The following is a 22623-nucleotide window of genomic DNA, read 5'->3' on the forward strand; positions in this document are numbered from 1 at the left end:
AAATAAATAAATAAATAAATAAATATTCTCATCCCCAAATAGAAATTATAACAAATGTATTTTGAACTAAATCATGACTTTGTTAAAATAAATTCAAACATACATCTTAGGCAGTGGTGGTATGTTTGTACAAAATGTATGTACGCATGAGTGTATATATGTATGTGTATATATTTGTGTGTATATATATCTGTGTGTGTGTATGCACACATATGTTTTTTCACAATAGAGGGCTAACCTTATAAATTTTCAGATTTCATTGATATATTTCAGCCAATGTTTCCACCTTACAAACCTTGACTAACATGCTTCTTCAAGTTTTGTTTTATAAAAATTTCAAAGTTCAGAGATATCAAAAAAGTTGACTATGTCAATGCTAATTTTTTTTCCTTGTAATGATAAGGTATCTTTTCCTTTAAGAAAAGCTCCTGTTAATATTAAGGGCTTTATTAAATCTGATTCCTAGCTTATCATATTTTGCTTTTTAGAGAAGATTTTAAAACATATTTAGTTTTGTTTGCAACTATTTTACATAGGATTCCTTATGATCCTGACTCCTGAGATACACTTACAGTAAGCCATTGACCTCAGCAACAGAACGGGTAAAACACAGCCCGTAATTTTTTGTGTGTGTTATTTTAATCAATACTCCCCCTGCTGTTTTAAGAGGAAAAAAGCCCCAAGGACAGCTCTTATTACCAGATGTTTATAGAATGATTTTGCTATTAGAGAAGCATTAAAAACAAAGTCAGAAGTCGAGGCAAGTTAATTTATTAACTTTATTTATATAGCTATTCCATTTTAATTTACACTATTAATCTAAGTAGGAAAAACAGATACTGGAGGCAATTACTTTTCTTTTACTGAGATAATTTCATAGCACCATTATACTTTGGTGGTAGTTTTATTTTTCTATCCTTTCATTTTGACTTTACTATTTTTCATGAAATTTGGAAATTTTTTCTCCAGTAAACCCAACAAGTGAATAAACAATGCAGCCTAACATTAAATGTGATGCAGATTCGTAACCATCTTGTTTGCCTCTCTTTCTCTGCAGGCACTCCATCTGCACTGTGTACATTGAAGTGCTTCCACCAAATAATCAAAGCCCTCCTCGCTTCCCACAGCTGATGTATAGCCTTGAAATTAGTGAAGCCATGAGGGTTGGTGCTGTTTTATTAAATCTACAGGTATGTTCCTTGGGGGTGTGTGTGTGTGTGTGTGTGTGTGTGTGTGTGTGTCTGTAAATTCTAAAGTGATAAGCTTGGCATTTAATGAGTTTATATTTGTGTATGGAGGGAAAACCCTCACATGCTTGCCTCCACTCTAGTGAATGAAAGTTCCATCTGGAAAGGAAAGCAAGGGTAATATGGATGGAGGGTTTCCACAGCTAATCTATTCTATTGATCACCACAATTGAAGAACTAACATTTGGCTGGTAGGGATTAGCTGCAATCATTACAGGAGAGAATGAAGGGATTGGAAACACGTACTTGAATATTTTGTACTTTGGATCCAAAGAGTCTGCAGCTGACTATTATTTTCTGTTTTGTATGCCTTTTCTCCAGCTGGATTTATTTTTGCTGCAGTCTTGTATAGGGGAATTAACTTTGTACTCAAAGGCTGATGGTAGGCATTTTAATTCTGAGACAAGCCCCACTTCATTTCATGGCCATAGGCAAATCTTGTAATTGCTGTTTTTTATTCATTTATGAGAAGGGGGTAGTTTTAGCTGATATTTTTATTTGTAGCTAGAGATTCATGAGCATATATATTACTTGCAAGATGATAGCTTGGTGTTCACTGTTTATATATTTCTGACCAAAGTATCTTTGGCCAGGAAAAGCTCTATCTTTGAATATGCAGCTTCAAGTTGGGCTAAATATGGTGTTGATATATTTTCACTTTGCTATGTCAATCATAAGAATCATAAGATGATGCATTGTTTTATACATGAATGTTCAGAGAACAGAGTTTATCTTCTGATGTTACATGGGAATTGCAGAAGTTGCAGATATGAGAATTCATGAAGCTGGCCTTGAAGCCTAGGGGAGATTTTAACATGACTGACCCAGGAAAATTCCAGCATCAATCTTTATCATCAGCTGACATGACATAAGGCACAGCTACATCTTGCTCAAATCCCATTCGAATATTAACACCCTCTCACTTAAATCTGGGTGATATAAAAGTGAAGATTTCATAGAATGCTTGTATTGAAAATGATGCAAAAATAACAGAACACATCAATCTTATTTTTGAGATGTGGAAAGCTAACCCCATAGAAAGTAATTGATGCTTAAAATCAGTTGATTGAGTTTTCATCACTTCTAAAACGGCGATTTCTGTTATATCCTACTGATTACTAATAGCTACTGAAATTTTCTTGGCATTACCAAGTACTTCTTTGGGTCTCTACGCTAATATTTATTCTGTTGCTTTTCTCCAGGTACTTAGAGAGAGTTTGCTTTAATTGATCATTTAATATTGAAACAAAATTATATGAAGGTAGAGATATTAGTAATATGGAAATTTGGAGGATTTTAGTGACATAATTAAAAGAAAGAGAATAAAACCTACAGTCTCTTTAGGAGAAAAAAAAGTCAAATTATTGTAATGATAAAGAATAGAAAAAAACAAATATTAAGACATGTTCATTTAATGGAATAATAAGATCTTTGTCTTTACATTCATGGGAATTCATTTATTGAAGCAAGAATAAAATAAGAGAAAGAAAAGGAAAATAAAATAAATCTTACATGTGTAAGATTCAGGTCAAGAAATTATACATTTTATATTTAAATATGTCTCAAGTATGTGCCTTTATGTAATTTAACTTCCTATGAAGTAAGACATAATTTTACTTATAAAGTGGCTCAGGTTTCATTTTAATAAAATCCAGGAAGATTTAGGAAACATATTATAGTTCAATAATTCTCCCTGTGAGTTAAAGATGAAAAGAAGTTGGTCTTTTTCATATTTCAAATTTCTCTGGTACAAAGGCTGAAAAAACACTTGAAATGACATTTCTATTCACCCTTTGTGCTTCTGGTATAAGGAAAAGAAAGGATGCCAACTGTAGTGGCAGTCTCTATTAGAAAGAACAAGGGTGATACCATGAAAGTACTTTTCACAGGCCACTAACCACCCACTTTTGTTCATGATCAACTGAGACTGCATTTAAGCTACTGACCTAAAAGTTGGAAAGCTTCCATCAAATTACTCTTCAAATAAGAAGATGCATTAGAGGTACCCTGGCTGCCTCTGTCCTCATCCTTTTCACACTCTAGCACTACCTACTGCTGACTCACTGCTCAATTTGGAAGACAGAATTTGTGAGGAAATATAGTTTTGAAGATAGCAGCAAATTGGCTTCAAACTAATCTGTTTTGATGGAGATCTAAGTGATTTCTTTTCAGACAACAATTCTTGTTTCCCCCCTTCCCACTTCTGCTTTTAAGAATGGGCCTTTTATGCTATCTAAAAGTTGTTCGAGAAGCAGTGATTTTCCTCAGTGCATGAATGCTGTTTTGCCTGACGGCTGTATTGATGGCGTTCACTTGAGGAAAATATTACTAGAGCTTTCTCAAACCTGTTATGCTGATCAGGGTTAGTTATAGGTAGATGTTTTTCCTCCAGAGTTCTGACCGGCCAGTGAAACTTGTCACAGTCAAATGCTGGAGCCAGACCACGGCGAAATCATGAGAGCCAGTCATGTGCATCTCTTCCTGACTCTGTGTGCAGTTATGTCTTGTTACCAGCTAAACATTGCTATGGTGGGCATACTTACGCCACAGAAATCATCAAATACAACGAATCAGTGTCTTTCACTTCAAAGTTTTTTTGTTAAGCATTCATCAGCACACCACCCAATACAGAGAGAATTCCCTCAAGTATTTACATCACCAGAGTATGTTCACTCAAGCAGCTTCCTCCCTCTTTGTCTCTCTGAATTTTTTATGTATTTTTATCATACTAAAGAGAGGCAAGGGTACTAAATAAAACTATGTTTTATACTCAAATATTCAAGTATTTCTCTTCTTCACAAAAGCATTATTTCCTTCCAAATTACCTTTTCATGTAACTCACATTCCATTTGGCCCACCCCACCACCATTTGCATATTTCTCCTTTTTTAGACATAAAGTTTCCATGTGTCATCTCTGCCGTCTCATCCCATAAAATAGTAACACAGTTGACCCTTGAACAACCCAAGTTTGAAATGCACAGATCCACTTATATGCAGATTTTTTGAGAAATATAATATAAATCCTGCCTATTTGGAGAGCCAATCTTTTGTATACAAAGGGTTCCATAAGACCCACTGTGGGACTTCAGAATGTGTGGATTTTTTATATACTCAGACGTCCTGGAACCAGTCCCCTGTTTACCTCCAAGGAGATGTAATTAACACTTAGTGTGGCACTTAATATGGGGTCATGCACTGTTTATTTACTTTAAATTCTTTGCTTATGGTATCATTAAGGATAGTTAGCTCATATTAGGGATACATACACAAACTCAAAATCTCAGTGATTTAAAACAAATAATATATATTTCTTACTCACACTGTATGTCCATCATGGATCATCTCCAGCTCTGCTTTTCATCATTTGTACTTCCCTTCAGAATAATGGAGCAGCTTCTATCTAGGGAAATGTTTTTCTAATAACAAACAAACTATAAATTTAAAAAATGGGCTAGTTCATAGAGTTTGATAAATCAGTGTTCAACAAGTTATCTTAATTCAAATTATTACTTGTTGTTACCATAATATGTATTGATTGTTTATTTCAGTTTATTTCTAATTTTTTACTTACAAACCGAGATATGTTACTGAACATCAGCTGCGTTAACTTTCTTTTAAGAGGCTATATTTCTTTGACAAATGTATAATGCATCATTTCACTTGGTCATTAACCTGCCCAAACAAACAGGTGGATCTTACTATCGTTATCATCAGGAAAATGAAAAGAATGAGACTCCGAAACAGAAAGGTTTATGAGTCATATTAGTTTTTCTCGTTTTGATTAAAAACTCAGGACCCTATCCACTACATCACATTCTTTTAGATTAGGCTGTAGAGAACTATTATGTTTATTTTACCTGTTTTGGGAAGGATGTAAATGTTTTGTATTACATTAGTTCTGTATTTTCCAAAGGTTAATTTTGTGATGTTATATTGGGGTAAATGTACTAATGTTTAAAAATATATACATTTGTTTTAAGGCTCTTATGAAGAAACACTTTAGAGAAATATGAATTGACTATTTTCCTCACTTGGAGATTATAGAATAGAATACAGATAAAAACCTGAATAAAGCACAGTTGAGCAAAAGTTATTAATTTCTCAGATTTTATCTCAAAAAGTTCCTGATTCTGAGTACAATACTCTAAAAAATCCAAGTAAGAGAGGTCTCAAATAGTACCAGATAACATTATTTTATAAATAGATGAGGTTGAAATTTTTGCTAGTCAAGTGTTATTATAGAAAAAGTCTGGCTAAGATTGAGAGAACAAAATCCAAGAGAAATTCACCCAAAAAGGGAAGATCACCATTCAATACTCTAATCGAATAGCTGCTTAGATTTGAGTCAGTACAACTAAAACAGGGGAGAGAACATTGGAGAGAAATGTGATGGTGGACTGGGCAGTTGACAAGAAAGCATGAGCTGTCCCCTTGAAGATCTTGCCCAGTATTGTAGGTGAGATCGATCCTGCCTGGATCCATAAATCTCAGAGTTTGTGCTTCTAATTATAAATTATAAAATAAAGAACACTGCAACATGTGAAGAAGAGAAGTATGCACATCAAGATGTAAGACGAGGCTACCACCTGGACATTAACTAAAAGATACATTAGAATTCCATAACTTGCCACTAGTTCACAGGATTGTTGCTTGATATTGAGCCTCTTAATGGTGGAATTTACTGGGAGTCATTCCTCTAGCACAGTAATCCTAGAGCAACCTCAATACAGATAATTCCTTTAACAAATACATTTTTTCTTTCTTCATCCTCTCTATCCCAGCAACAGAGGGAAAATAAAAGGAAAAAAGACAAGAACATGTGTGAGATGATCACATCCACCCACCTTGTTCCCAGTCCTTAGAAACAAAATTAGTTTCAAAATAATGAAGAAAATAATTAAAAAATAATGAGTAAGGCATCATATTAATTAAAATGAGACCGTTTTGCAAAATAACAATTATAGACATAAATTGAGACATCATTGATGAAACCAGCTACACAACAGAAATGGAGATGATCAATACAAAAGCCTGAAAGCATCTTAGACTGTTTCATTTTATTCTTAAGGAGTTGATATTCCATATTCAAACTGAGTATAATATAATGCGGGCTTAGACTTTTGTATTTACAACAAAAGCAAGAGAAAAGAAAAAAGATTTGGAAACTTTATGAAGGTACTATAAGAGTTAACAATTAAATATCAAACAAAATATTAAGCTGGCCCTGCCTCACTCCATTTCTAGACTCCTAATTGGATATTTTCCTACATTATGCGTTGAGCAAAGTTATAAAGTACACTATTCTCGAGGCCTTGATATTTGTTCCGACATGGCTTATTTACCGTAAAATTCTTAGTTCCTTTAGCACTTCTACAAATAGTCAAAATATGCAGTTATCAGCAGTGAGTGTGTGCCTGATTGAAAAGAAAAATCACTTATGAACTAGTGTTGAATTAAATGATCCATTCACCTACTACTGGTGAAGTCATCCCAAGAGAAATTCAACCACAATTTGCCAAATGGATAAAAATGTATATATGGGGAATGGAATAAAAGTATGACATTCTTTGCACTTAATATGTTCCTTTAGGAGTAAAGGATTGGGAATTAGGAGGAGATAAAAACTGGCAATTTTCCTTTGACTTAAAATGTTTTTCTTATTGTTCTCTCTCTCTCTTTTTTTTTTTTTTGGCTGCTACTTTCTTATTTATGTTAACCTATTGACTTACATCTGAAAATGAGTGGTAGTGAAAACAATTTACTTGAAATATGTCAGTATTGATTTTAAAATAACAAAGAACATGTATAGTGAAGCACAGATTGACCAAGTACAGTTCCTGGGTAAAATGGCTTGTATTTTGAGAGACAAGTAAGATAGAATACTTTTTGCATTTTAAAAGGTTTGTAAGAAACATGTAAACAAACAAAAATATGGAACCAAACGACGAAAATTGAAGAATAATATGCAGAATCCATGTGTGAACCACAAAGCCTACAATTTTTACATTTGACCTTTTACATTTTTTGTGAAAGGTCGGATGTACTGACCCTTTCAGTATGACATTGATAATCATTCAAAAATAAACAGAAAGTGTCCATTATATTTATGTAAAGTATAAAGCCAACTTTATAATATAAAATGTATTTTTAAAAATGTTTATACTCCTATAATGAAGCATTAGTTTATTATATTAAATTGGATTAAGGGATCATACATTTAACCATGTCAAAGATGTATCTCACATTAGCTAGCTAAAAATACAAGCAGGATCACGTGTCAAGAATATATTCAATAAATATTTGCTAAAATAATGGGGACTATTTTATCCTTTGTATTTAAAGTACATAAGGAGGCAGAATTTTAAGTGGTTGGTTAATAGGAGGGAGGTTGGTTGTGTGTAGGGTAGGGAAGAGGAGATTAAATGAGATAGCAGGTAAATTGCAAAGAGTTTGAAATGTAGAAAAAAGTGTTTGAGAGGCCTAAGGGGTTGGATCACCTGAGGTCAGGAGTTCCAGACCCATCTGGCCAATATGGTGAATCCCTGTCTCTACTAAAAATACAAAAATTAGCTGGGCGTGTGGGTGCATACTTGTAATCCCAGATACTTGGGAGGCTGAGACAGGAGAATCAGTTGCACCTGGGAGGCGGAGGTTACAATGAACTGAGATCACACAACTGCACACTAGCCTGGGCCACAGAGCGAGACTCCGTCTCAAAAAAAAAAAAAAATAAATAAATAAATAAATAAATAATAATAATAAATGGTAGTTCTTTTTATTCCAATTTTCGAAAAGGAACCTTTTTCCTGTTAACTCATAAACTCATAAAACATTTTAGGGTGAACAAGAAGGTAGTCGGCATTTGCAATAATGGATTAAAAAAGGTGAAATATAAAGGAATACAGGGGAATGGAGACATTCCAAGAAATATCATCCACTTTATGATTTTACTAGCTCTTCTATTGAGAAAGAAAGGTCACTTGCAATTTAAAGAACAAACTGACACTTTGGATGCTCAAGATACAGATGGCTAAGTGATCAATATTAATAATAAAAGCATCAGTACCTAATTTTAATTGATGCTACCGTAAGCCAGGAACTACACTAAGCACTTGAAAGCTTCTTCATTTTTAATATTCTCAACAAGTAGAAGTAACTTTTCCTATGTCAAATAGAATCCTGTTGCAGATGTCGTATTCAAATGCAAGCTGTTCTACCCTATACTCTCTGTACTATTATTCTATGCTGTCTATTCTAAGGACCGAAATTTCCTTATTCCCTTCAGCTTTGCTTAGACTTGCCAACAATCCCTTCAATAGCAAAGTACATCTACCTACAAGGTGAATCATTGTTTTTCTTTCAAACATCTACTTGATAAGTCTTGATTTAATTTTTTGTGGTTGCTTCATGATTCTTTACAAAAGCGAAATAAAATTATTATACAGAAAGTGTCCACTGACACTGAGAACATATAAATTTTGCTACTGCTTTAAAACTTCTGGTTCCACCTACCAGTGAAGTGACTAACTCTGGTGCTTTGATTCTCTTTCCTTTTCCTGTCTTTTCCTTGCTGGCAACTGCAATGACAGGTATAACCACTTAGAGATAAATAGCAGAAGAAAATAGAAAATGGTGAGAAGCAGACCGAGAAGGTGAATGTTGCCACCTCCAGTTACCTGAAGGAAAACAATACAAAACAAAACAAAACAAACACATACACATTTGACTAATGCACGAATTGGGTGTAAGTCTAAAAAGGTGTTTTGTCAGCTTACAGAATGTTTTTTCTTTTAATCTTTATCCATTCTTCTCATTTTTTAAATAGTTTCAAGAAGCCATGGAATTTAATGTCTGTGCCTCAAGGAATTATTATTTTTAGCCCTGAAGAAAAATTTCTGCTGCCTTGATCTCACTACAGAATTGATCTTATTCCAAAACAGTTTGAATTAAATGCAAACTGTCTTACAGCATGACCCTCTGCATTAACAGGTCCTGTCAGAGGTATTAATTTGTTTTTCTGATATCTTTGAAAGGTCCTAGAAATTTCAGGGTTTTTACTTCTCTTTCCTTTTTTTTGATGAGTATTTCTGGTAAAATAGGATGCATTTTTGCTCTGAAGATGATACAGGAGTTTATGATTCATGAATGTTTCACAGCTGGTTCAGGTACAGTGTGCATGAATCATAGGCACTGCACCGTACAATTTATAATGTCATTTATATTACAAGGATTACTTTGGATATTTGCAATTCACTCTTTTGCAATCAAAGATGCTTTTCTTATTTGTTTTTTCAGATTTCATTATGTTTATTTCACTGGCAATGCCCTTTTCCATCTTGTTCATCTGGCAAATTCCTACATATCTTTTTATTATTGTAGTTGTAATAAAAATATGGAATACAATACTTACCGTTACAACCACCTTTAAGTACACAATTCAGTGGCATTAAGTACAGTCACATTTTTTGTGCAACATTATCACCATCTGTTTCCAGAACTTTCTCATCCTCCCAAACTGAAGCTCTATACCCAGTAAACACTAACTCCCCAAACACCTGCCCGCAGCTCCTGGCACCCACCATATAACTTTCTGTCTCTATTAATTTGACTATTTTAGCTACCTTATATAAGTGGAATCATATAGTGTGTGTACTTTTGTGTCTGACTTATTTCATTTAGCAAAATATATTTTTTGTTTTTCTTTTAATTTTGCCATTCGTTATTTTTCCATTTTTATTTGGATTCAAGGGGTAAATGTACAGGTTTATTATATTGGTATATCACATGATGCTGATGTTTGGGGTACAACTAATCCTGCCAACAAGGTAGTTAGCATATCACCCAACAGTTGGTTTTTCCAGCCTTGCTACTCTCCCTCTCAGCTAGCCGCCTCTAATAGTCCCCAGTGTCTTTCATTAACAAGTTTATGTCCACATGTATGCAACATTTAGTTCTCACTTATAAGTGAGAATATGCAATATTTGTTGTTCTATTTCTGTGTTAATTCAGTTAGGATGGTGGCCTCCAGCTGCATCCAAGTTGCTACAAAGGACACGATTTCCTTTTTTATGGCTGTATAGTATTCTGTAGCATATATGTGCCACATTTTCTTTATATGCTCCACCACCGATGGGCACCTAGGTTGATTCCATTTCCTTGCTATCATGAAGAGTATTGCTATGAGCATACAAGTGCCTGTGTCTTTTCGGTCAATTTGTTTTCCTTTGGGTGGCATTGCTGGGTCAGATGGTAGTTCTATTTTTAGTTCTTTGAGAAATCTCCAAACAGATTTCCACTGTGGCTGAACAAATTTACATTCCCACCAAGAGTATGTAAGTATTCCATTTTCTCTGCAACCTCCCATCATCTGTTGTTGTTTTACTTTTAAATAGTAGCCACCCTGACTGATGTGAGTAGGTATCTCATAGTGGTTTTGATTTGCATTTCTCTGATGATTAGTGATATTAAGCTTTTTTTCATATATTTCTTGGCCACTTGTATCCCGTTTTGCTGAGAAGTACCTATTCATGTACTTTACTTATGTTTTGATGGAATTATTTGCTTTTGCTTGTTTAATTCTTTAAGCTACTTGTAGATTCTGAATATAAGACCTTTATCAGATGCATATTTTGGGAATATTCTCTCCTGTTCTGTAGGTTATCTGTTCACTCTGTCGATGGTTTCTTTTGCTGTGCAGAAGCTCTTTAGTTTAATTAGGTCCAAATTAACAATGTTTGTTTTTGTTGCAGTTGCTTTCGAGGACTTAGTCATAAATCCTTTGCAAAGAGTGATGTCCAGAATAGTGTTTCCTAGGTTTTTTTCTAGGATTCTTATAGTTTTAGTTCTTACATTAAAATATTTAAGACATCTTGAGTTAATTTTTGTATGTAATAAAAAGTAGGTATCCAATTTCATTCTTCTGCATATAGCTCACCAGCTGTTCAAGTTCCATTTATTGAATAGGGAGTCCTTTTCACACTGCTTATTTTTGTCAAGTGTTCCTTTTTTAGCAATTTTGTAGTTCTTCCTGCAGATATCTTTTACCTCCTTGGTTAGATTTATGACTAGGTATTTTACTTCTTTTGTGGTTGTTGTAAATCGAATTGTGTTCTTGATTTGGTTCTTAGTTACTGGTGTATAGAACTGCTATGGATTTTTGTTCATTGATTGTATCCTGATACCTTGCTAAATTGTTGATCAGTTCTAATAACTTACTGAGAGAGTCTTTAGAGTTTTCTAGGTATAAAATCATATCACCAGTGAAGAGAGATAGTCTGATTTTTTTTCACTGTTTGGATGCTTTTGTTTCTTCCTCTTGCTTCCAACAAATATATGAAAAAAAAAAAGTTTAACATCTGAATAGCACTTCCAGTGTTGTCCTGAATAGGAGTGGTGAGACAAGTCCTCTTTGTCTTGATCCACTTCCAAGAGGAATGCTTGCAGTTCTGATCATTCAGTGTGATGCTGGCTATGGGTTTTTTGTAGATAACTTTTATTATTTTGAGGTATGTACCTCTGATGCCAGTTTCTCGAGGGATTTTACCATGAAGGGATGTTAAATTATGTTGAAAGCTTTTTCTGCATCTCTCGAGGTGATCATATGGTTTTAGTTTAAATTGTGTTAATGTGATCGGATCACATTTACTGATTTGCATATATTGAAATACGATGAAACAACCTTGAATCTCAGGAATTAACCCTACGTGACCATTGTAAATTAACTATTTGATGTGTTGTTAAATTTGATGTGTAAATAAGTATTTTGCTGAGAATTAATTTGATGGAATATGAAATAACTTTTAAGTGTGGCATTTAGGCCATGTCTCTGTCCTTCAGAGACATGGGCCAGTAGTTTTAGTGTGTGTGTGTGTGTGTGTGTGTGTGTGTGTGTGTGTGTGTGTCTTTGCTAGGTTTTGCTATTAGGTGATGCAGGCTTCATAGAATGAGTTAGGTAGGAATCCCCCCTCCTTGATTTTTTGGAATAGTTTTAGTAGAATTACTATCAGCTCTTCTTTGGACCTCTGGTAGAACTCAGCTGTTAATCTAGCCGGACCGGGGCTCATTATTATTATTATTATTATTATTATTTTAGCTATTAGGTTTTTTATTACTAATTCACTTTTCAAACTCAATATTGGTCTCATCAGTGTTTCAATTTCTTCCTGATTCAATCTCGAGAGATTGTGTGTTTCCAGGAATTTATCCATTTCCTCTAGATTTTCTAGTATGTGTGCATAGAAATATTCATAGTTGTCTATGAGGGTGTTTTGTATTTCTGTGTGATCGGCTGTGACATTACACAACTTTTGTCATTTCTGATTGTGCTTTCTTGAATTTTTCTTTTTTTCTCTTTATTAATCTAATTGTCTATTGATCTTGTTTATCCTGTCAAAGAACCAACTATGAAACTATGGTTTCATTTATCCTTTATGTGGAATTTTGGGTCTCAATTTCATTCAGTTCAAGTCTAATTAGAGTTATCTTATTTTCCTTCTATATTTGGGATTCATTTGTTCTTGTTTATCTACTTTCTCTAGTATGATGTTTTATCATTAATTTGAGATCATTCTAACTTTTTGAGGTAGGCATTTATCACTATAAACGTTCCTCTTAACACTGCTTTTGCAACATCCCAGAGATTTTTGTATGTTGTTTCTGTTTTGATTTATTTCAAATAATTTTTTTATGTTTCTGACTTGATGTTGTTGTTTACTTAAAAGTCATTCAGGAGCAAGCTGTTTAATTTCCATGTAATCATGGGGTTTTGAGAAATATTATTGGTATTGCTTTCTATTTTTATTCCACTGTGGTCCAAGAATACGGGTGCTATGATTTCTTTTTTTTTTTTTTAATTTGTTGAGACTTGCTTTATGACTGAGCATGTAGTAAATTTTGGAGTATATTCCATGTGCAGATGAGAAGAACGTATATTTTGTGGTACATGGGTGGAGTATTCTATAGATGCATATTGGATCCAGTTGCTCAAGTGTTGAGTTTATGTCCAGTATTTCTTTGTTGGTTTTCTGCCTTGACAATTTGTCTAATGCTGTCAGTGGGGTCTTGATCTCCCCCACTGTTATTGTGTGACTGTCTAAGTCTTTGTATAGGTCTAGAAGTACTAGTTTTGTGAATCCAGACTCTACAATATGGGGTGTGTATATATTCTAGGTTAAATCTTCTTTTTGAATTGAACCCTTTATCATTATGTTGCTCCTGTCTTTTTTTTTTTTTTTTTTTTTGTTTTTTTAGTTTAATCTCTGTTTTATCTGATACGAAAATAGTAATCCCTGTTCTTTTTCTTTTCTATTTGCATGGTAGATCTTACTCCAATCCTTTACTTTGAGCCTTTGTGTATCATTACATGAAAGCTGGGTCTCTTGGAGATAGCAGCCATATGGGTCTTGTGTTTTGTTTTGTTTCTAATCCAACTTGCCACTCTGTACCTTTAAAGTGTGGTATGTAGGCCATTTATGTACCAGGTTAATACTGATATATGAAATTTTGATTATATCATTAAGTTGTTAGCTGGTAACTTTCTAGTTTCTATTTTGTGGTTGCTTTATAGGGTCTGTGGGCTATGTATTTAAGTATGTTTTTGTGGTAGCAGATATGGCTCTTTGTTCCCATGTTTAGAACTACTTTAGGGTCTCTTGTGAGGCTTTCTAGTGGTAACACATTTTCTTAGTACATGCTTGTCAGGAAAAGATTTTATTTCTCATTTGCATAAGAAGCTTAATTTGATGGAATATGAAATTCTTGGTTGGAATATGAAATTCTTGGTTGGAATTTGCTTTCTTTAAGCATGCTGAAAATAGGTCCCCAGGCTCCCCTGGCTTGTAAGTCTTCTGATCAGAAGTCTGCTTCAGACTGATGGGGTTACCTTTGTAGGTGATCTTTCCTTTTTCTCTAGCTGCCTTTAAGTATGAGTTGAATAATGAGAACATATGGACACAGGGAGGGGAACATCACACACCAGGGCCTGTCAGGGGGTGGAAGGCTAGGGGAGGGATAGTATTAGGAGAAATACCTAATGTAGACGGCTGGTTGATGGGTGCAGCAAACCACCATGGCACGTGTATACCTATATAACAAACCAGCATGTTCTGCACATGTATCCCATAACTTAAAGTATAATAATAATAATAATAATGAAAACAGAATGAAATTTGCTATTTTGATCATACTGCTTAAAAAAAAAAAGAAATTTTCTTTAGTATTGACCTTGGACAGTCAGGTGGCTGTATACCCTTGTGATGTCATTTTATATAGTATCTCACAGATGTTCTCTTGATTTCTTGTTTCTGGATGTCTACCTTTCTGACAAGATCAGGGAAATTTTCTTAAATTTTTCCCTCAAATGTAATTTCCAGGTTGTTTTCTTTTTCTTTTTCTCTTTCTCTCTCAGAAATGCTAATAATTAATAGATTTGGTTGTTTTACATAATCCCATATTTCTTGAAGACATTGTGCTTTTTTTTTTTTTTTTTTTTTTTTTTTTTTTGAGACAGTCTTGCTCTGTTGCCCAGGCTGGAGTGCAGTGATGTGATCTCAGCTTACTGCAAGCTCCGCCACCCGGGTTCACGCCATTCTCCTGCCTCAGCCTCCAAGGTAGCTGGGACTACAGGCTCCTGCCACCCCACCCAGATCATTTTTTGTGTTTTTAGTAGAGACAGGGTTTCACCGTGTTAGCCAGGATGGTCTTGATCCGCCTGCCTTGGCCTCCCAAAGTGCTGGGATTACAGGCCTGAGCCACTGCACCCGGGCAAGACACTGTAAGTTTTTTTAAATTCTTTTTTTCTTTATTTTTGTCTGACTGGGTTACTTCAGAAGACTTATCTTCAAGCTCTTAAATTCTTTTATCTGATAGAGCAAGTCTATTAATAAAGCTTTTGATTATATTTTAAAATTCCTTGAGAGTTTTTCAATTCCAGAAGCTGTGATGGATTACTTTTTAAGACGTTTATCTTTTCCTTTAATTCCTGAATTGCTTTAGAATTTTTTTGTGTGTCAATTTTCAAGTTTGTTTTGGATCTTATTGAATTTCTTTGCAATCCATGTTTTATATTATTTATCTGTCATTTCTGAGTTTCCCTTTTGGTTAGGGACCGTTGCTTAAAAGCTAGCAGAATCCTTTAGTGGTATCACTACATTCAGATTTTCATGATGCCAAAATTCTTGCACTGATGTTTTCTTATCCGGAGACACTGGCACTTTTATTTCTGTAACTTTTTCATGCAGGTGGGATATTTTCTTTATTCTTTCTTTCTTTTTATCAACTGGATACCATCATGGGAGCTGTTTGCTGGTGTTCACCTCTCCAGGATCTGGAGTATTCTTCATAATTCCATTGGATTCACATTTTTCTTCTTAAGTTAAAGTTCACAGAGCTCATTTTTATGGTTTATTTTGCTATTTTCAAGTGACTGAGGCACACCAAAGCCTCTAATTCATCATTTTGGCAAAAGAAAAAAATAAAACTTAACTAGGTTTTCTTCTAGGACTTATAGTTTTAGGTTTTAGTTTAAGTATTTAATGCATCTTGGGTTAATTAATTTTTTTATTTTTATTTATTTATTATTTTTGACACAGAGTCTCGCTCTGTCACCCAGGCTGGAGTGCAGTGGTGCACTCTCAGCTCACTGCAAGCTCCGCCTCCCAGCTTCACGCCATTCTCCTGCCTCAGACTCCCTAGTAGCTGAGACTACAGGCACCTGCCACCACACCTGACTAATTTTTTATGTTTTTAGTAGAGATGGGGTTTCACCATGTTAGCCAGGATGGTCTTGATCTCCTGACCTCATGATCCACCTGCCTCGGCCTCCCAAAGGGCTGGGATTAAGGCATGAGCCACCACTCCCAGCCAGGTTAACTTTTTTTTATACCATGAAAAGTAGGAATCCAGTTTCATTCTTCTATGTATGGCTAGCCAGGTGTTTTAATTTATTTAATAGGGAGTTTTTCGTCATTGGCTATTTTTGTGTACTGTGTCAGTGGTCAGATGGCTGTAGATATGTGGCTTTTCTATGTGTTCTCCCATATATTCCATTAGTATATGAGTTTGTTTTTCTACCAGTAGCATGCTGTTTTGGTTACCGTAGACTTGCAGTATAATTTGAATACAGGTAATGTGATGACTTCAGCTTTGTTCTTTGGCTTAAGATTGCTTTGACTATTTGTGCTCTTTTTCACTTCCACTTAAGTTTAGAATAGTATTTTCTAGTTCTATGAAAAATGATATAGTAATAGCCTGGGGACCCAGCTGTAAGTTTAGCAGATCAGAATGAGAACTTAGTGTGCTTATTTTGGTCTTGCCCCTGGCTGCCCATGGACCAATCAGCATGCACTTCCTCCCCTCCGAGGCCCATTAAAACCTCCAGACTCAGCCAGACTCCAGCAGATGACATGACAACTTGCCTGCAGAAAGGAGCCACACACTGTGGGTCTCCTCTCCACTGACAGCTGGACCTGGGACTACCTGTCTGAGGAAAGGAGCTACCCACTTTGGGTCTCCTGAGAACTGTTGTGCCACTCAGTTAAACTCCTCTGTGCCTTGCTCACTCTCCAGTTGTCTATGCTCCTCATTCTTCTAGATGTCAGACAAAAACTCAGGACCTGCTTATTGGGCAGGACTGAAAGAAGAGCTGTAAGACAAACAGGACTGAAACATGCACCCCCTCCCCCATGTCACAATGCAGACAACAAGAAAGAGAGAAGAGCTATGGCCCTTTAGGGAACCCAGATCTAAGGGCTTCCCAAACCAGGGCTGTGACATCTTCCTTAGGGTTCTGTAGTTCCTGGCATCTCTACGCTTCCACAAGCCACCGTATTCCCCTCATATAGATGCAGGCACCTTTGCCACTCTGCCTTTGGCTCACACTTGGCAGATGTGGGATCTGGGCCAGTAGCACAAACTGAGCACAGCTTGTCAGGCTAAGTAGGTAGAACAAGCCCAGCAGGTACAGGCCATCCTCAGGTAGAAGGTGCTATTGGCCACAGAAGTTTCCAGCTGGCGAAGCAACACCCTAACAATCCTGTGATACTTGTACTTCAGTAATTAAAAATTAGCACTCCTCATGTCTGTCTAAACCATTTCCTTCACTTGCATGCTAGAGCAGTGCTTCTTAAAGTCTCTATTATGAAGGGTACATTTAAATGAATTACTAGAAAAATGAAATACAAAAGATGTAAAATGAAAGCCATTTTTAACTATTAGATTCAGCATATATAAAATTACTGTCAAATCACTTTAAAAATGTCTAAACACAACTCAATATTTAATGTCTCATCATGATCCATAATCACTTTGCAGAATGACACTGTTTATTGGACCTCACTAGCACTTAGGACTGGAAATGTAATTGGCAAGGCCTAATGCAAATCCAAAACACACACCTTTTCATTGTAGGCTCTTTACTCTGACTCTGATCTGAGTGTATTCTACTGATTCCACTCTGAAGGATGTTGCTTCATAATTTCCCTATTTCCTTCTTATGTCATAAGCATCCCTTGCCCTACCTGATCATTTCCATCAACATGCAAAACTGCCATTATATCTTGTAATTGAACACAAAGCAACAACAACAAAATTTATCTTGGTCCCGTAAACCTTCTAGCAATCTATCCACTTCTGTGCTTCCCTTCACTGTGGAAACTTCTCAAATATATAGTTTATACTGGTCTGAAGAAAGTCGTGGTTATTCTCCTTTCCAGGATTATCTCTTGACTCCATTGTAACCAGGATTTCAGTCACATTAATCTACTTAAATGGCCTTTTTTTTTTTTTTTTTGGCGTTTTCAATGCCCATTCCATTGACAAATTAATTCTCATCTTACTCAACCCATCATCAAGATGTGACAGAATTGATAGTTCCTTCTTTATTTAAAAATTTAATTTGTTGACCTACAGTGTACCCCAATCTCCTGGGACTTTTTCTATACTCCCAGGCTACTCTATTTTTGTTTTCTTTGATACTTCTTACCCTTAACTTCCCTGACTTTTAAAAGTTGAAACACCCTTCTTTCAACTTTAACCTCTTCTTTTCCTATTTCCATTCACTCCAATGATTATTTCAACAGATCTAATGAGTTTAAGTGGTATATGCTGATAACTTATAATTCAATTGTCTAGTTAGCTCTCTGTCTCAAAACTGTAGAGCCATGTCAATCTGTAAGGTTAGTATTTCCCTTTGGTTACTAAAGAAACATCTTTCTTAGGTTGGGTTTTCTGGGAAGCAGACTTTGAAATTAAGATTCAGTTACAGGATCTTTATTAGGGAGTGTTTGGGGTATCAACTCCCATAGAAGGGAGGGGAAGAAAGCAGGATTACATGTATGGAGAAGTTAAACTTAAATGCAGTTCAAGTAAAACTTTCAGCTGCCTGCAGGGAAAATTATGGATGTGATATGGCCCTTCAGGATTGTAAGTTTGGGAAAAGGAGATAGATAGGCCGTTCATATGTCTGCATCGATGTTCATTAGACGCAGGTTGCCTCAGAAAGTAGCTTGACCTTGGGCTTTCTTCAGATAAGGCATTCTATGAATAGAACTGATAGCTGAAGCCTCTCAGTGTGCAACATTTCTTTCTTTTATTATTATTATTATTATTATTATACTTTAAGTTCTAGGGTACATGTGCATAACGTGCAGGTTTGTTACATATGTATACTTGTGTCATGTTGGTGTGCTGCACCCATCAACTCGTCAGCACCCATCAACTCGTCATTTACATCAGGTATAACTCCCAATGCAATCCCTCCCCCTACCCCCTCCCCATGATAGGCCCCGGTGTGTGATGTTCCCCTTCCCGAGTCCAAGTGATCTCATGGATCATTTCCCACCTATGAGTGAGAACATGCGGTGTTTGGTTTTCTGTTCTTGCGATAGTTTGCTGAGAATGATGGTTTCCAGCTGCATCCATGTCCCTACAAAGGACACAAATTCATCCTTTTTTATGGCTGCATAGTATTCCATGGTGTATATGTGCCACATTTTCTTAATCCAGTCTGTCATTGATGGACATTTGGGTTGATTCCAAGTCTTTGCTATTGTGAATAGTGCCGCAATGAACATACCTGTGCATGTGTCTTTATAGCAGCATGATTTATAATCCTTTGGGTATATACCCAGTAATGGGATGGCTGGGTCATATGGTACTTCTAGTTCTAGATCCTTGAGGAATCGCCATACTGTTTTCCATAATGGTTGAACTAGTTTACAATCCCACCAACAGTGTAAAAGTGTTCCTATTTCTCCACATCCTCTCCAGCACCTGTTGTTTCCTGACTTTTTAATGATTGCCATTCTAACTGGTGTGAGATGGTATCTCATTGTGGTTTTGATTTGCATTTCTCTGATGGCCAGTGATGATGAGCATTTTTTTCATGTGTCTGTTGGCTGTATGAATGTCTTCTTTTGAGAAATGTCTGTAATGTATGAGGGAATAATCCCTTCATTCCTTGAAGGAGGATGTGTGAGGCATATCATGATATTTTTTATCAGAGCATCTCAAAATTAATATTTCCCGTGCTCAATGCTTGACACTCACTTTCCACTATGTTAAGGAAAACAGGTGGTCCTTCTGCATTTTCCCTACCTAGTAAATGGCAACTTTGTCTTTCCAAATTCTTGGGTCAAAACCCTTTAAGTGAACCCTGACCTTTCTCTTTATCCACAGGCCCCCTTGTTACCAATCAATCAATAAATCTGGTAGATCCAAAGATATTTCCATGATTCTACCATTTCTTACCATTCCCACTGCTTTCACCCTAATTCTAGCCACGTCACCTACCTCCCACTAAGATTATTGCCATAGCTTCCCTACTGGACTGCTCCAGCCCACTGCCCTGTCCCTTTGTGGTCAGTTGCTGGCGACAGAATAATGCTTTTTTAAAAATTACCTAAGATGACTTCACGCTTTTGTTAAATTCCTAACATGGCTTCTCAGATTACCCAAGATAAAAACAAATGTTGTACTGATACATACCTGACCTCATCTCCTACTTCTCATTCTTTCACTGATTCCACTCCAGCCTTATTGACTTCCTGGCACACTGAGTGACTCCTACCTCTGGAACCATTCTCCTACCTCTGGAACGGTTCACTTGCTATTTCCACTACCTGAAAGACTCCTTCTTCAAATATTCTCATGACTTAGTTTTCCCTTCCTGCAGGCTTATGCTTTCATTTCCTTGGAGTGAAGTGGTCTTACCTACCAACCTTATAAAAAATAATAATATTCCAACATGCTGTGCTTTCTGTTAATTTTATCCTCTTTGCTGTCATCCTATGTGCACGTGTGCTTATTTTTTGTTATATCGTCATGCCAAATATTATATTAGGTCCATAATCACAGAGAGTTTGTTTCATTTGCTATTATATCCCTAGTAACTACAACAGTGCCTGGAATATACTATGTAATCAATAAAAATTTGTTGACTATCATGTGGATCTGATTTTAAGAAAGGCTGCAACCAAAGTTTCAAATGGTGCCATTTGTGTGTTTTTTCCTGTCTTCTTATTGGTTACCTCTGTATAGACTTCTTTTAAAGCAGCCTTTGTAATGAAGACAGTGATGATAACCATCTTGTTTTTTATTAACTCTGTAATGAGGACTTACTGTTATGTAGCCTTGAGATGACATCTAGAAAATGGTGGATTCAGGGTTTTCTAAAATAAAACGACACTCAAGTGATGAAGTATAATAAATACACTATAGAAACTTAACAAAATTAAAAAATTAAAAAACAGATAGAATATTGATATGGTTTGGGTTTGTGTCCCCACCCAAATCTCCCCTTGAATTGTAATAATCCCCATGTGTTGTGGGAGGAACCAGGTGTCAGGTAATTGAATCATGAAGGCGGGATTTTCCCATGCCATTCTTGTGAGAGTGAATAAATCTCACAAGATCTGATAGTTTTATAAAGGGAAATTCCCCTGCACATGCTCTCTCTCCTGCCTGCCACCATGTAAAATGTGCCTTTCTCTTCCTTTGCCTTCCACCATGATTGTGAGGCCTCCGTAGCTATGTGGAACTATGAGTCCATTAAACCTTTTTTTCTTTATAAATTACAGTTTTGGGTATGTCTTTATTAGCAGCATGAAAAAAAAAACTAATACAAATATATTTAATAGTAAAGGAATGAATTTCAAGAAGATATGTCTTAACCTTTTCTCCAGAGAATTATTGCTGTCCCAATAATTGTATGTCTTTACAAATAATGTATTGCTATTCTTTCTAAATTAAGATGTGTGTGTGTGTGCATGTGTGTGTGTGTGTGTGTGTGTGTGTGTGTTGGGAGGAGGACAGGTAGAGAAGTGCAGAACAGAGTATAAAGAACAAGATTTATTTAAAAGACTGTTATGGGGACTCTGGGACTCTCCCTTTGAGAAAGTGTGCATATGAGGACACAGTACAAATTAACAAACTCGAGCCACATTTCTTCACACTACAGATATTGCCCAAAGCACATTCATACTGTTCTAAGAAGGAGAGACTGCTGTAGTGAGGCTACTGAGTGTACATGTTTTGCTGCCTCAGAGAATGATGTAGAGTTGAAAAGTGAGGAGAGTCAAGATGAATGCTTAAACCTGCTGAATTAGTTATTGTTTGATCTGGAGTAAACAAAACTTCTTCAGTGATATAATATCTGCCTCTCTACAACAAATATAATAAAATGTATCCCCTCAAATGTAAATTTGTTTTACATGTACACTATTATACAAAGGCCTATTGGTATTGTTATACATATTTGAATTTGAATTTTGGAGAAATCCTTGCACATGACCAGTTCCTAGGATCAAACTTCCCAGAAATTCTCTTTCTTCCTGGCAATTGTCAGCCCCTAAAACTGCTTTAGGCAGCACAAAATATGCTAATACCAGATGTAATCTCTGTGATATCAGGATTTGGAGTGCTAGAAAAGTTTTGCAGTTTATTTCATTTCCCAGTAAGCTTAAATCATTTTCAAATTTGAAATACCAAACTTTTCTCAAGGGACTGAAGAAAACTTCAGTCTACATACCTAATCAGCAATAGTCCTCTCCTTTGAAGTTTCAGACATACATGAGACTTCTTGAACTGTAATGAACTGTTACCCCAGGTTCCATATCCCCAATATTATTGTGAGTTTAGATTAGCTTTAAATATATTATTGTTATTTAAAATTGTGCAGATTTTCACTCTGATTTTTTTTCTTATACGTAAAAATGGGTGACCTCTATTGGGAACGTTTTGAGAGAAATGGTAAATGATGCATTAGAAATTAAATAGTATTTATGTCTCCACTTGCCTGAAAACCAAATCATCAGAGTAGGGGAGGACTGTAGAAATCAGTGAATGTGTTTTGAGATGAGTAATAAGTGGTTGTTTATAATA

At 35.7% G+C, this 22623-nt stretch overlaps 1 protein-coding gene across 3 annotated transcripts in view; it reads left to right on the forward strand.

Annotated features, from left to right (window-relative positions):
* Positions 1–22623, forward strand: part of PCDH15 (protocadherin related 15) — a 1784920-nt gene that overhangs the window by 1472083 nt on the left and 290214 nt on the right. For all 3 annotated transcript variants that reach the window (XM_050805159.1, XM_050805156.1, XM_050805157.1), the window contains one exon: positions 1058–1190. In XM_050805159.1, coding sequence (XP_050661116.1) covers positions 1058–1190 — 133 coding nt within the window. The remainder of the gene's footprint in view (positions 1–1057; positions 1191–22623) is intronic.

Source organism: Macaca thibetana, chromosome 9, assembly GCF_024542745.1.
Source record: "Macaca thibetana thibetana isolate TM-01 chromosome 9, ASM2454274v1, whole genome shotgun sequence".
Taxonomy (NCBI): Eukaryota; Metazoa; Chordata; class Mammalia; order Primates; family Cercopithecidae; genus Macaca; species Macaca thibetana.